At 37.5% G+C, this 15,987-nt stretch overlaps 1 protein-coding gene across 1 annotated transcript in view; it reads left to right on the forward strand.

Moving 5' to 3' along the window:
- Positions 1-1,976: 1,976 nt before the first annotated feature.
- The window catches only part of PKHD1L1 (PKHD1 like 1), a 149,501-nt gene continuing 135,490 nt past the window's right edge, over positions 1,977-15,987 (forward strand). Inside the window, exons 1-4 of the mRNA XM_061171730.1 lie at positions 1,977-2,049; positions 3,860-3,949; positions 12,645-12,789; positions 13,697-13,805. Coding sequence (XP_061027713.1) covers positions 1,977-2,049; positions 3,860-3,949; positions 12,645-12,789; positions 13,697-13,805 — 417 coding nt within the window. The remainder of the gene's footprint in view (positions 2,050-3,859; positions 3,950-12,644; positions 12,790-13,696; positions 13,806-15,987) is intronic.

Below are 15,987 nucleotides of genomic sequence, written 5' to 3' on the forward strand. Positions count from 1 at the left end.
AAAGGTCCCTAATCACTTTATTGATATATCCAAAACTTAAGAAAAGTCTTCCTTTTTGTTATAAACAATATAGATCCTTTCTTTAAAGAAAGTCTACCTATTTCAATGATTCCTGATTAGAAATCACAACTTCAGTATATGTCTGTGACAAGATTTTTCACCTACTTCTAACTTATTTCATAATACTGTTGAATGACATTTTCTACTTTAATACTAAAAGAATCGTAAATATTCTTTTTAGTATCATTTAGCTTATGTCTTATATTCAATTTAAATTTATAAATTTAAAAGCATGTGCAAAAATCAGAATTTTGAATAAAATTGAATTCACTTTTTAGTGAAGTCATCGATAATTTAATTTAGATTAATTTAACTTTAATTTGAAAGCACCAGAAATAAATCAAAATTAACCAAACAATTCCATATAGAAATTCCCACATTAATTTTTATTTTGGTTATTGATAGTGAAATATGTACTTCTACATATTTCACAGCTAATAACCTAAAGTGAATATTTTTGTTAAAGCTGCTTATTATTGTTCTACAACATTGCAATCTTTAAATTTAGTAAATTTGGCAAATAATTAGCAAATTGGCATTCAATTAGCTGATTTTCTGCTAATTGGTCTGCTTCTAGATAGCAGAGTTCGGGAAGGGTGAAAAAAAAACCCTGCAGGAATACCAATTTTCAAAAGAAGATGGAAGAGAAAAATAGTAGAAGTGACTGGAGAAGCAGGAAGAAACCCAAGACTATTAGGAGGAATGGAATTTCAAGAAAGACGTCGACAGTGTCACATGCTACAGAGAGTTCCAAAAGAAGTAAGGAAGGTCAGGGTACCTTTGCTGGCACTGCTTTCAGTAGAGTGGCGACAGTCCGTTTGCACAAAATTATAAGACGACTATAATTAACTAAATCTAACAAAAAAAATTTAACCCCAATGAGGTAGATAAAACTTCTGAAGAGCAAGGACTTAAATTTATTTATTTCACTGATTTTAAGTTCTCTCTTCTATTTCTTCTCTCTTCCCGCCCAACTAGAGTTGTCAGACTTAGTAAATAAAAATACAGAATGCCGAATTAAATACGAATTTCAGATAAATAATGAATAGTTTTTAGTATAAGGATGTCCTAAGCATTGCAAGCCTTCGCTAGAAGTCTGCCGAATAGGGGCCAGTGGCGGGCGTAAGAGCCCTGGCTCTAGAGTCACTCTTCTTGAGTCCTCTCTGTACACTTAGGTATACGGCCTCGGGCAAGTTACTTAACCTTCGCCTCAGTCTATGGCTTGTAACGATGGGGATAATAATAATAGTAATAGTCCTTTTGGAACTATTGTGGGTTGAAGTCTCTAAGGCGCGTGTTTGGGGACGTGCCCAGAGACCAATAAACCTTAGTATGATTGTCAATTAAAGGGAGAGCACGAACTTATATGAATGGGAAGGGGGAACCTGCGCGGGGTTTGCGTATTAGGTGGACTTTGAGGCTCACTGGGGATGATTAATAACCAAGGCAGACAGGCAGAGGAAAGTGTACAGGTCCAGAAATGGCCGGGGGCGGGGTGTGGGGAGGGAAGAAGAAGAGAGAATGGAAGGAAGGGAGGAAGGAAGGGGGTGAGAGGAGGGGAAGGACGGGAGGGAGGACAGAAAAGGCGAGATTGTCGGAAAACTTGCCTTTTGACCTCTCTTGCCAAGAAAAAGTGGGGCTGTTACACCTGCGGAGGCAGCCGTGGGGCGTTAGCAACCAACTCTGAGTGTGGAGGTTCGATGGTTACTGACGGGCCGGGGCCGGCTGCGTTCCCGGGTGAAGGGGGTTGCGTCTGCGCGTAAAGCCCGGGGGCGCCCGGGCGGACGGGCGAGGGCGGGGCGGCCGAGTCCGCCTGCGCGCGTGGGACGCGGCGGGCGCGTTAGACAGCAGAGCCGGGACGCTGGCGGCGGCTGCGAGCGAGCGGTGGGCTTAGGCTCTGCGGAATTGGCGCCGCGATGGGACACCTGTGGCTCTGGGGGACGTGGGCCCTCTGGGGGCTGCTCCTGTGCGTCGCAGACCCCCGCACAGGTAACCCAGTTGGGGCACCAGGGAGGCAAGCCGGAGAGGTCCCTGTAGACACAAGCCCCGCTGCCGGGGTCGCGGGAGAGGCGGCGCTAGCCCTGGCACGAGGCTGAGCTTGCGGCTGCACGGCGATCCTGGGGACTAGGTTAACCTCTTGCCACGGGGGTTGCTGCTTGAATTATGGAACCTCACCCCCTCCATCCCTGGTGACTCAGTTGAAAAAGAGACGGAAATTTGGCTGGGGCTTGGGGACGCAACCCAACTTCTCCCTTTCCTCACTCTTCTTGGGTCCCTTCCCCATTGAAGGGAGGACAGGGTCTCCCAGTAAGATAGGAATGGGTCTTTGTGGCGGGTGTCAGTCACTTCCAAGGGCAGCTGCCCTGGGCCTTCAAAGTAATACCCAAGAGAGGGCTGGGAAGAGACTGATAAGATAAGAAATTGGAGTTGTCCGTGGAGATAACGGGAAAGATGAACCTGAGATAGGTGAGGAACGGTGCATCTATGAGATAGGATCCAGCTCCCTCGCTGGAGTTTCCTACTCTTGGCTGTGGGCTGCTCGAAGTTACAAATGTGCCTGGAGCAGGAGCGGCCTTGGAGCTCTTGGCAAAGACAGACCCAAAGCGCAGAGTCATTGGGTCTGGGGGGTAGTCATCTTTATGCTGGAGAGCTTTTGCTATTGTAGGTGAAGTCCACACTAAACTTTTCTCAGGCAGGAATGAACTCAATCATAATTTCTTTAACTTTTTCTCATTCATCCGTTTCAAACAATTTAGGTGGCCTTTCCTTGTGTTCCCACTTAAATTTTTCCACCTATCCTGAGAATTTGTTACTGGATCTAATAATTACCAGGTCTGTACAGTTTAAGCAGAAAATAAATCCTTTTAGCCATGATGTAACTTTGAGTTATTTTGAAGCATTAATTTCAGTTCCCCAAAGAAGCTGCTCACTCACCCCTGTGTTTGCAGAGGCACCTCTTTGTCTAGAAGTCTAGAAGGCTGTCTTTCCCATAGTTGGTCCAGTCTAGCTAATTCACGTTTGCTCTCCCAGATGCAGCAGGAACACCCGTCTTTCAAGAAGCAGTGTGGATGAAATGCCCCTTCTTAGTCACGTGGCCCCTGTGCTCTCTTCTGTCACTCTGGGCTGTCTAAGCTGAGCTTTTGGAAAGTTGGGACTGTCACACATTTTTAAATGCCCAGGAACCTAACACTGTTTGTTGAATGAATTAGTGACTTTTACATTAAGAACTCACTATCATCAGAAGGCTAAAAAGGTCCCAGAAGTGATCTTCCCTGAAGTCTTACTCTGTCACAGAAAACAATTACTTCTTAAAACACAACATCCCTTTTTTGTACCTAGGCTATTCTTTCAATTTACCTGGCTTTGCATTTCTTATGGGCTTTGATAATGACCTGTTTCTCCACAGAGCTATTTCTCCAGCATTGTCTGCTGCTGTGTGGGCTGATAGCTGTAGTTACGGAACTGCAGCTAGCAGAGCACTACATGAAATTAAGGGTCTAATAAATGTTTTATAATATGATAGGTAAGAATGATGAAAATGGTCATGTATTATTCCTCTTTTTGTAGCATGTACGACAGTGCTTTGCATAAAGCCAATGAGTATTAACTAAGTTAATGACTGAACTTGTCAAGTCATTGGTTAGTAATAGAACCAAAAATAAAACCTAGGTGTATTTACTTTCTGTCCTATAATCTCCATGATGTTTTTCTTACACCATTGTAATTTGTGGTACAAAATTTGATGCTTGAAATGAAGTACTTGATGCTTTTACTTCTGTTGTACTTTAATATCTTTCAGATGGCTCTAAAATAATTCCCAAAGTCATAGAAATAATACCTAAATATGGCAGCATAAATGGAGCAACAAGGCTGACTATCAAAGGAGAAGGTATTGTTGCCTTTTTTTTTTCCACCAAGGTCGAGGTATTTCAAAGGCTGTTTCACATTTAGAGATTTACGGTTTCTTAAAAAAATCCACTAGAGTTGCTTCTCCATTTGGCCAGGGTAGTGAAACTCTATCCTCTTTGACACCTAACGAAACCCCTGTAAGTCTCTATCAACCTGACCATCTGAATTTGTATCATAATTACTTGCTTAACTCCAAGGTCTGGACTATAATGATTGAATTGAAAGAAACATCTTTAACCCAACTCTGCAGTTACTTACTTTGTTCTTCATGGGTCTAATAACATTTATCTTTATATTAAATATAACATTTTGGGGGGTTCTGGGAGTAGGATGTTAGTAAGAGGGTATGATAGAGAAATAGAATGGTAATGAATGGAGAAAGAAAAGCTTTGGATCCCTTCCTCTGCCACCCAATCCTTATCATATGCTTCATCAAAACATGGGTTATGTATAACTCTTTCTCCTTGCCTCGTCTTGGGATGAAAACAAACTAGGCAATTAGGGAATATATTTAATAAGCAACTGTTCCTAGGATTAAATAGAAATATGTGGTTCTTTTAGCCATTAGGCCTTTACAATCTAAATAATAGTAGTATTCAGATGCTTACAAATTTTTGAAGGATGGGAAAGAAAAATTTTTAAAGAATATTAATAAAAACTATTATTTAGTCTTTAAAATAAGAAGAACAGAAGATTTTGGAATCAGAAAATTGACAAAGCAAGATATTTAATAATTCTGTCGTATGTATTGAAATGTCTTTCAATACTTCTAAGTAAAATTTCTGTAGAATTTAATCTCAATGATATACTTGAAATGGTTTGTGCCTCTAAATTGTGAACAATATATTTTGGATTAAAGTGTGTTTTTGTTTTTTTAGAGTTAGACACCTGGAGACAATGTGTTTGTTAAAGACTTTTTAAAATGTCTTTATCCATAGCTCCCTTATATTGTATATTGCTGTTAACATTTGCTTAGATAGTGTGTTTGAAAGCTATTGGGTTTCTAACAGAGATTTAAATGCCATGAGAGAAATGCCCAAAACAAACAAGCAAGAAAACCAATAAAATTGCTCAGCTATTTCCTTCTGCCTCAAGACCTGCACTTTTTCTGATCCAGGAACCATGGCTTGAGTTTAGGTACATAAACTCAGAGCATCCCTGGTTAGAAATAGGAAAAAACAAAACAAACCATTCCATTCTTAAGGCATTTTGGAAGAACATCCTTATTAACCTAGCTATAACCTTTGCTCTTTGGTAGACTTTCAGTGGCTCAGGAATAATCCTCTTACTTAGGAAGCACAAAGTGTCACAGTGAATTTCTAGTTTTCCCGTCAGTTTGTATTTCTGGATGCTTTTGGCAGAGAATTATAGAATAGTTAAATCCTATTTGAATTACAGATACCTGCACCCCACCCTGATGTGTCTTCCCTCTCCTTGCTTTAACCACACACTATAGGGGACTGAAATTGTGATACCTTATGTCTTTCTAAGAGGCTGAGTCTAAATACTGTTTGGGGGGCCCATGATATATACAGAATGTGTGTAAAGTAATGATAATGAATTTACAAAACAACACCAGACCTCCAAAGCTACATGAATGTGGTACTTGAACAAAGTTTATTTGGAGGAACTACATTCACATCATCCATCAGTGCTGTGTCTGACCCATACTCCATGTTTAGAATTGAATACAGAGATAATTTATTAAGCACAGAAGAATACTTTCTAAATGGAATTGTAAATGCTAGATCACCTAAATGTTGGTCCCCTATGACTTTAAAATATTTTATTTTTGTAAAGGCCACGATGAAAAAGTAAAATAAATATTTGACTTGAGTTCTCTGAAATTCCACCCTCTGAAAGATCTATTGCTAATGTTTTTGTGTATTCAAATGACTTTTGTCTATTTTCACACCTAATGAAACTTTACAGGCAAAAATTTGCTACTGCATTACTTTGTTCTAAAGGCTATCTTCAGGAGCCAAAGGTAAAATTTTACAATTATGTAAATATTATGTATTATGTATAATTTTACAATTATGCTGCCCAAGTAAAAGCGTTCTGAGCAGTGGCATGACCGTGGAAATGATTGTATTTCCTTCTAAGATGACTGATTGGATGAGGAGTGTTATCATTTTGATAAGTTCTGGAGTGTTTCTAACTTTATTGTGTTTATTACTTTATATTCATACCTTGTATTTCTCAATTGTCTTCTTTGATATTTATCTTTGTTAAAAAAATCAGTGAGCCAGAAGGAATAACTTTTTGTTCTTTTTTTCTAGCTATTTCCCTATTACAATGTCTAGCACATATATTGTTGTTTAACTGAAGTGGTGAGTTATGTAATTTTTGTAATATTATGGAAAGCATATAGACGTTAGTCGGGTCCAACTGGCTTTCAGCTCCAACTTTGCCACTCCCACTAGGGGACTGGGACAAGTTTCTTCTTTAAGCCTCAGCTTCCTCATCAGTGAAATGGGATATTAATTCCTACCTGTTGGGTCTATTGTGAATATTGAAAAGGATGTTGTATCTAAGGCACCTATGCATAATATCTGCTCTATAATTTAGAGCTATTTTATATTTATTATTCTTTTGCATTTATCTTATACGGATGGTTTCATTCTTTAGAAGTTATGCTCCATCACACTGCACCATTTTTTCCCATTGTTTTGAATGTTACAGCTTTTAAGTAGGTTTATACACTCTCAACCCTGCTTTTTTTTTTTTTTTTTTTTTTAACCAGAGAAACCCAAAACAGCCTGCATTGTACATGGCAACTGCTGGCTTTGACAACACATGCATTTTTCGTGATAACAGCACAGGCTGCTATCAGGAGACCCAGGTTTGGGTGCCTGGCAAATTCTGTCTCCAGTTTTTCTGCAAAAGAAAAAAAATACATCAACATCTCAGGAATTTCCATCTGAAGCCTCGACCTTTTCTGTTTCCAGGGTACACCCACCCCTTCCTGTAATCTTTGTGCTTTGGAGTACTTCCAGAGTTATCTTCTTTATACCCAATTATTTATTTAGAATTATACTTTTAAATTAAAATTATTTTTTATAGGTGATTCCTTTCTATTGCTTTTTAACTCTTTGGAGCTAGCTACAAAACTAGAAATATTTCTTTAGTTTTTTTTTCACTAAAATTTATAATGAGAATATTTACAAATCTTATTGATTTGGTTCATATTTTCCTATATATTTTACTCCCAGGAAATATATATATATATCACATATATATGAGACATATATATGTGTGTATATATATACATATGTATACATATAATATTAAAACAACTCCTAAGCTAAAAACAATATATATCATCTTTTGTTGGTATTTTTTTTTAATTGTTTTTTTCTTAGGAATGCTGAAGAACAGATCTGTGTTACCATATCACTGATGTGACATATGCCTAATAGGAAAACAAACACATGTATCACTTCCTGAGCCACACTACAAGTAAAACTTTCTATTCTTTAGTTAGTTGCCAGCAGCCCTTCTGTGTATTCCAAACTCAAGGTGAACGCCAAAGATAAGCAGAAATTGGCAAAAGGAAAGAGTGGTTTTACAAATAGCTTGCTTTTCTGTGCTTTCATGTATCTTTTCACATTTCATATCTTTTCCATTTCAGCAGTAACTGCCTTCCTAGATTCAAAACTGCAAACTCAATGCAAATATGTTTCACATGTTAAATTGATATGTTTGTACTTTAGCCTATGCTGGATAAGTCCTGTTCGGTTAAGTTTTAAGCTTAGAAGAAGAGAGCGGTGTTTATTAAAATCGCTATCCTTTGTTGAGTTTCTGCTTGCTTTTTCTATGTATAAAGAATAGGAGAGGAGCTAAGAACATAGGGTCTGGAGGAAGTTACGTTGGGTAACTGGGAATAGCTTTGTAATGTGCATTTTTAAATATTATTTTTCTCTGAATATCACAAGGGTGCCAAGCTGGCATCTACAACTGGGTTTGAATCCTGGCCACCCACTTATTTGTTCTGTGTTATTTTTTTAAAAACGATATTAATACTGACTAATAATAACTATTTTGTGACTTATTATATAATAAGGATATATATTAATTGAGCTCTTAACCTGTGAGCCAGGTACCACGTTAAGTACTGTATATAAATTCTCATTTAGTCTTCCTGATAATTCCTGCTAAGTAGATTATTATGGTCATTTTCCTGGTGAGGAGACTAAGACTGAGAGAGTTTATGTCTAAAACTAATGCTCAAGTTCATACAGCAAGGAATTCACTGGAGCTGGGATTCCAACCCAGGATGTCAGGGTCCAAATGCCCTTTCCTGTAAACAACACTGTCACCTAACATGCAGTGTTAACCAGAGCTGTGGCACAGGGCTATGGCATTTGATGAACATTTGGCATAGCGAAGCCCTACTTCCAGTCCTGTGTTAAACCAGACAATATTCATGTTGTCTTATAGACCTTTGTAGAACACTGAAAATGTTCAGTAATTTAAAAAGCCACACCACAAACCTTTGGCAACCCCAATTCAGCCACTTTAACTAGTAAAGGTTAATGTGAGCACATATTGTAGTGGTGATTGTTTTGTTGAAACATACTTGAAAACTACTGACAATTTAAGGTAAATACCTAATAGTTATTTTTTCCTAACATTAATAATATAAATACATAGGATTTAAAGAGTTTAGTGTACCTCTCTGGGTTAACCTTTTTTTCCTACTGATTTTATTATTGTACTGTGGGACAATGTGATCTGTAGCTAATTAAGTTCTGACAGTTACATAGCTTATACATTTACACTAATGACATGGATGCAGATCCTTTAGTGTAAAAGAAAATGTTTCATAATTTCAAAAATACTTTAATCATCAATATGGCTATACTGGTTTCTTAATCTTAAGAATTTGTGATATTCAGAGAAAAATAATACGTAAAAATGCACATATTTTTATAACTCAGAATTTAGGAATTTTAGATTTTGAAGTAATCTGGGCAAAACCTGTTTATTTACTAATTTGACTTTATTCAAAAAATATGTTATAACCTAGACAACTTTGTAGATTCACTGTGCATACTAGAATAGTATTAAGTACCTTTTTAACATTTTTATTAGAATACTTAATTTTAGGATTTAATCAATAGAACGTTATCCGATTATCTTACTCATAAGTTTTATTTCTTGGGTTTATTTCAGAATTGAATGTGGTTTTAGCAATATAAAATACTTTAAAAATTATTTTATTGAAGTATAGCTGATTTACAATGTGTTAATTTCTGCTGTGCAGCAGAGTGATGCAGTTATACATATATATGTATATATACATTTTTTTTCATATTCTTTTCCATTACGGTTTATCACAGGATATTGAATATAGTTCCCTGTGCTGCACGGTAGGACCTTGTTGTTAAAATACTTTTATGTGGCATAAAAATAATTGATGTTTACTTCCAAATCTAGTTTGAATTTTCATATATTTATAGTAAGATTAAAATAATCTTCTGCTCTGTTTCACATCATCCATATCTCAGTTTCTGTTGGATCATACCCATCAGCATGCAAACATACTATTTCACTCATCTGAAAAAAAGCAAAGGCAAAATCATCAACTGTCCCCTTGGTCCACACCCGCCCCTTCAGCTACCCCGTTTCTCTGCTTCCCTTTACAGTACAACTCTTTTAAAGGTTACCAGTATTTGTACTCTTTACTTATTTTCCTCCATCTTCTCTTGAACCCATGCCAAGCAGTCATTTATACATTGCTCACTGAAACAGCATCTTCACCCCTGCCCCCAGTCTATTCTCACCCTGCCCCATTCTATTTTTGGAGCAGCAGCTTGTGAATCTTGAAAAGTATAAGTTAGATAATACCACTTCTCTGTTTTAAAGCCTCCAATGTTTCCACACTCATAAAAACAATCTAAATGCCTCCATTTCTAATCTCATCTCCTACTGTTTCTCCTGACTCATACTAATGCGACCACACTTGTTAAGTCTTGAATCCACAAACATGCTCCCACCACAGGGACTTGGAACACCCTGTTCTAACTAAAATGTACTTCCCATATTCTCATGGCTTACTCCTTCTGGAAAGCTTCCATGACCATCTATGACACGTGCCTTCTTGGCATCACCTCTGATGTCATAAATGTTGCAAAGTATTCCCTGGGCTCTTAATTTACTTTCAATGTCAGCCTCCCTGGTAGGCAGAGCTGTGAGTAGTATACATGGTCAGTAACTCTATAAGGAAGAAAAGGTGGTCCGAGGTAAAGATATACATCAGCTCCTGGGCTGTGGCAGATGACTTGACTAGTACAAGATTGGAAAATCAGAAATAAGAAAGTCTTGGAAAGAGACCAGTAAATGCGCTCACGATAGTGAGCATGCAAATCTATAGGTCTCAAGTTAATTTCCACAAGAGAGTATCCCCAGCAGAGGAAATGGAACAACTAGGTCGATTGGATAACTTGTTCAGGAGCTTCTCTCCTTGGCCACTTGAGTGCTTGTGCAATGGGCCTCTGAACAGAGGGCCATTGGTGAAGGCTGTGCATGGACCAACACCAGGGACTCCCTTTCACCAACACTAAGCTACCTACCGCTGTTGCTGAATACCTGCTCTGTCAGTAGTGGAGACCAACACTGAGCTCTCAATGGGGACTATCCCTCCAGAAGTACACCCAACCACTCAGTGACAAGTCGACTGCATCACTCTCCTTCCCTCATTGACAAGCAGAGATTCACTGTTTCTGGAACTGACACCTATTCCAGATATGGATTTTGCCTTCTCTTTCCACCGTGCCTCTGCCAGCCTCATCTTCTGAGAACATATAGACTCTGAATTACTGCCATGAGATGCCATAAAACGGGGCCTCAGAACAAGGAACATATTTTATAGTGAAAAAGTAGTGACAATGGGCACATGACCGTGAACCCTGCATCACCCTGAAACATGTAGTCTAATAGAATGACGGAACAGCCTACAAAAGGCAAGACTAAGAACCCAGCTTGGGAACAACATCCTGTGGAGTGGGACGCTGTGCTCCATCATGTGCCATATGCACTGAGCCAATGGCAGATCCATACTGTTGTTTCCCAACAGATAGAATACGTGGAGCTGGGAATGAAGGGTTACTCCCTGTCATTATCACTCCCAGTGATCCAAAAATTGAATCTGTGCTTTCTGTCCTTGCAATTTTAGGTTCTGCTGGATTCTGGGTCTGAGTTTCCAGGTAGAGAATGCTTCTGCCAGGGGTCCCAATATGGGTTCCACTGAACTGAAACTACCACTACTAACCGATCAGTTTGAATTGAGCAAACATAAGTAGTAGACTGGTAGAGAGCATCCATTCTGATGATTGTGAAGAGGGAGGGTTGCTTTCACCTAATGCAGATAAGGAGCAGTATGTCTGGAATTCACGGTATTCCTGGGGCATCTCTTGGCTTCCATGTGCAGTGATAACTGTGAATAGACATAGGTGGCAACCACAACCAAACATGGGCAAGGCAACTTTGGGCTCAGATCCTCAGGACAAAGGTTAGCATCACTCCATTAGCTGAAGTGCTGGCTAATGGTTAGGGAAATTACAATGCGTGATAGAGAGGGGACGTGCATATTAATTATAGCCTCAGGACCAGTTGTATTACTGCGGCCTGTTGCATGTCCCACTAAACCCTCTTGTATTAAATCTTTAGCAGAGCTCTTAGGTGGCCACTGCCTTGTAGACCTGACAATGGATTGTACTTAAAAGTAGGGCCTGAGCATACCTGTATGGTACAAGGAATCAACTGTATCAGATGCCTTTCTTACTCAGCCTCACATCCTGGTTCCCGCCTCTTATTCTAGCCGCAGAAGTGGCAAAAAGTTCCCCATGTACTTTGACTCAACCTGTGCTTCCAGCTCTAGCCTCCAGGTCCCACAGCATGTCTTTGTCCCAGGGCTTCTTTGATGCAGTGACTTAGGATGTTGGAACCCAGATGGCATATACCTATGTGCAGCCTGAAAGTGCAGGAAAAGTCATTTCCCCCACGGGGAACTGTCAGCTAATGGGACAGGATTTGATGAATAAATGCTTCTTCCCATTGATTCTTTGCTTCTGAGAGGCAGTCTGTATTTTCCTTAAAAGTCTTTTCCGGCAAGATTGAACCCCAGCTGTTTTCAGTGGTGTCCAGGTTTCCTTCTTCAGGTTTTCTTCTCTCTTGTCCCTAAGGGATCACCACCCAAATAAACTATCTACTTGCAAGTCCTTACCCCAGATTTTGCTTTATAGGTACTCAAGGTAAGGACCCCATGTCTTATAAAATCGTGTTCCCTTTGTCTCCTTTCTATGCCCTTTAGCCTGCTGTTTTCATAGTAGTTATCTCCACTAGACATAGCATCTGGTGGTATATATTTGTATATTGTCTGTTTCTCCACCCCTCCCCACCCTATTACTGGGATATAAGCCATTTGATTACAATGCAGTTAACAACCTGACAAATAATAGGTTCTCAAGCATTGCTTTTATGAATAAATTAATTAAAGGCTAATTTTCATGTTTCCAAAGAGGATTACAATCATAGGGGTAAATATGAAATAGATTAACTGCTTACATCAGTACTATTTCTTATTTATTCAATGATTCAATACGAAATAAGTGTTGGATCTTTGAAAACAGAGTTCCATTAATAATAATTGAGTGCTTTCATCCTTCCAGGTTTTGCTCAAGCAAACCAGTTTAACTATGGAGTTGATAATGCTGAGTTGGGAAACAGTGTGCAATTAGTTTCTTCTTTCCGATCAATTTCTTGTGATGTAGAAAAAGATTCAAGTCATTCAACTCAAATTACATGCTATACTAGGTATGTTTTAAAGTATCTTTAATAAAATAATTTTCATCATATCAGAACCACAGTTATGCATATTAGTATTATAATAGTTTTATCACTCTGGCTATTAACAATAATGTTTTTCTGATTATCTGCTATTTTTTTTCAGCTATTATTTTTGATTTCATGATGTTTAGACTATTTTATACCTTTATTATATTCAGTTATAATACTCTTTCCACGTATTGGCATGATCAAAATATATTCTATATCCTTTCCCAGGCTATTAGAGCTATTATCATTATTGATCTTTTTTAGAAGATAAATGGCCACTATTAAATTGTGATGATGCTCTTCAAAATATCAAAATTATGCCTTCCTGTCCAGTTTGATTAATTTTGTTCAGAATCTTGACATAGTCATTAAGATTATTTTGTAGATTGACATTTCAAGTTCTTTACTATCAGCTCAAATTGATGTTTGTTATTAGCAACTTAGGAGAAAAAATTAATCATTTTAAATGGCAACTTTCAATACCGAGACAGGTAGCCCATATTTCAGAGGATTCTATCCACATTAGGCTGTTTTTCAGCTTACTTAGGGAGAAACATTATTAAAACTTTTTAAAAAGTAAAGCATAAAATAATTGTACCTAGATGATATGTTACTATTTTAAATGATTATTATTACATTTGTTTTCCTTTTCAATAAGCACCAATGCATTAGTCAGAATAAGCATTTGCCTGAGGTCTATAATGTTAGAATTTGCAGTACAGAGTTCAGGATGGAGATCATCTTCTTTCCATAATATAGAATTGAATTTAATTGTACAACAATTAGAATTTCAGACACTTTTTTTTCAAAAATGACATGTACATTAATGTTATACATTAAATAACAGAGTTTTGCATTCCTTATGTGTTCTTCATTTGCTTTCCAGAGCAATGCCAGAAGATTCCTACACTATTAGAGTCAGTGTGGATGGGGTTCCTATTGCAGAAAATAATATCTGCAAAGGTCACATCAACAGCTGGGCCTGCAGCTTCAATGTACGTGGCATCTCCTCTCTAACTTACGTATAATTGATCGTACGCTTTCTTTCTTGCAGAACTGGGTTTTTATTTTTTAATTTTACAGATTGTTATCTATTTCCACATTAAATAATTTACTAGCATGTAGCTAAGTTTAATTTCACCGACTGTTAATTATCTTCTATAGTAATGGAAGCTCTTTTATCATTTCGTGTTTACCTTTTTAAATTAATTTTATTAATGAATTAAACTTGTATACTTCCAAACTGTTTTCTTGTTCATACTGTTTTTTCTCTTTCTCCATTTCTGCCCTTAGTTTGATTTTCCTTTTTCTGTTTTCATCAGACTCACCTTCATTTTAAATAGAGACATAACTCTTTTCCCTTTCTTTGTACTTTCTAATGGAATGAGATAAGATGTGACTGCATGTAGCACAGAGCCATTCAAAATTTAGTTACCCTAAATATAGGCATTCACTGTAATACATTTTCTTCTAAGGACCATCCCATATATTTAAAAAAATTGTATTTATGTTTTAAGTTGTCAATTACCGAGTGCTGTAATGTTCCAATGTAAGATGAAATGCTGAGGAAATTAGTTATGACTTCTGTCCTCAAGAAGCGTCTACGACTCCCAAATATATTGCCAAATATGAATCCCAAATATCTCTGGCTCCCTTCTCTCTCCTTAAATGTGGAGCCATCTTTTGTTTCCTAGAATAAAATGCCAAAATGGCTCCAAAGCAACCTAAATTCAACACATCTCAAACTGGACTTCTCGTATTCCTCCTTAACCCGACTTTTTGTCTGGTATTTCTGACACATCTCAAGCTAGAAACCTGTTACATCCTTGGTTTCTCCCTTTCCTTCATCTTCAGCCCCAAACCATGATGATCCTACCCTGCAAATTAGCTCTAAAGTTCGTCGTCCCCTTATCTTCTCTCCTGACATGGCCTTGGTTTTGATTCTGGCCTTGTCATTTCTCACCCATTATCACTGTAGCCTGTTGGTCTCTCTGTCCTTCTTCATTACACTGTTCACATGCAGCATTCAAAACCATGCACGTTATTATTCCTTTCCCCTGCTCAGTATCCCTCCTTTACCCATCATCTGTAGGTTTCCTTTACTATATCATAGTCTGGAAACAGTTCTGTTTCCAGCAGTGTCTTCTAACATTCTCCCTGACCAAGAACCCATACATCTTACTCATTTCTGCTTAGTGTGTTCTGCTCTTTGCTTAGGACTCTTAAAATTCCCCCAAGCAGAGCTAAGTGATTTCCTCAGTTGTATAGTGGCTTAGTGCAGGGTTCTTATACAGGCTTCATCATTTACTCTGACTTGGTCATAGTGAAACTGTGCTTCACGTTTCTTCATTTTCTGTAAAATGGAGATACGTAAAATGGAGATTATCTCATAGCATCATGTAAAATGGAGGATTAAATGATACAAATAAGGAGATCAGAAAGAACCCAGCACATAGTAATTACTATACAGTGTTTTAATCTATATATTCCATTTATGACTACTTTAGCACCTAGTCCACTGTACAATGATTATTTTTTAAAATGTTCTGGGTCAGAGGGTTTTATTCAACTTTATGTCCCTAGAACAAGCGTAACATTTAACACTTAGTAGGAGCACAGGTTGTATCCACTGACTGGTGCTCTGTGCTCTTTCTCTGATTAAGACAAAATGAAGAAAAAAATTTAATGCCGTACAATTGAATCTTCTTAAATGATTTTTTCTCTTTTAATAACTTCTAAGTTTAGTGGTGTGTGGTCTGAAAATGTGAAATAGAAAATTAAAATTTTTATTTAACAAAGTTATACTTGTACATAATGAAAAGCTGAACTGGTTCTACAAGGTTAATTAAAAGCAAACAGCACTTCCTTGACGTGCTCCTCAGTCTTAGTCTCCAGAGTCCCCTACTTTCAATAACTTTATATATCTATTGTGATATTTCTAAAGAAGAAACATATTATTTCTAATGCATGTACAAATAATGTTTTATGTGATTTATTGTGATATTTCTAAATAATAAGCTTCTTAATTAGAAATATATTTATTGCTATTTCTGAATAGTTAAAGTTTAACTATCAATATTATCTATTTATTGATAATTCTTACAATGGAAGATGAGAATTTAGCACCTATGTTCTTACATCTATTAACTTGTACTGTGTAACACAACTTGCAAGCTT

The sequence above is a fragment of the Eubalaena glacialis genome, chromosome 17, assembly GCF_028564815.1.
Source record: "Eubalaena glacialis isolate mEubGla1 chromosome 17, mEubGla1.1.hap2.+ XY, whole genome shotgun sequence".
NCBI classification, from domain to species: domain Eukaryota; kingdom Metazoa; phylum Chordata; class Mammalia; order Artiodactyla; family Balaenidae; genus Eubalaena; species Eubalaena glacialis.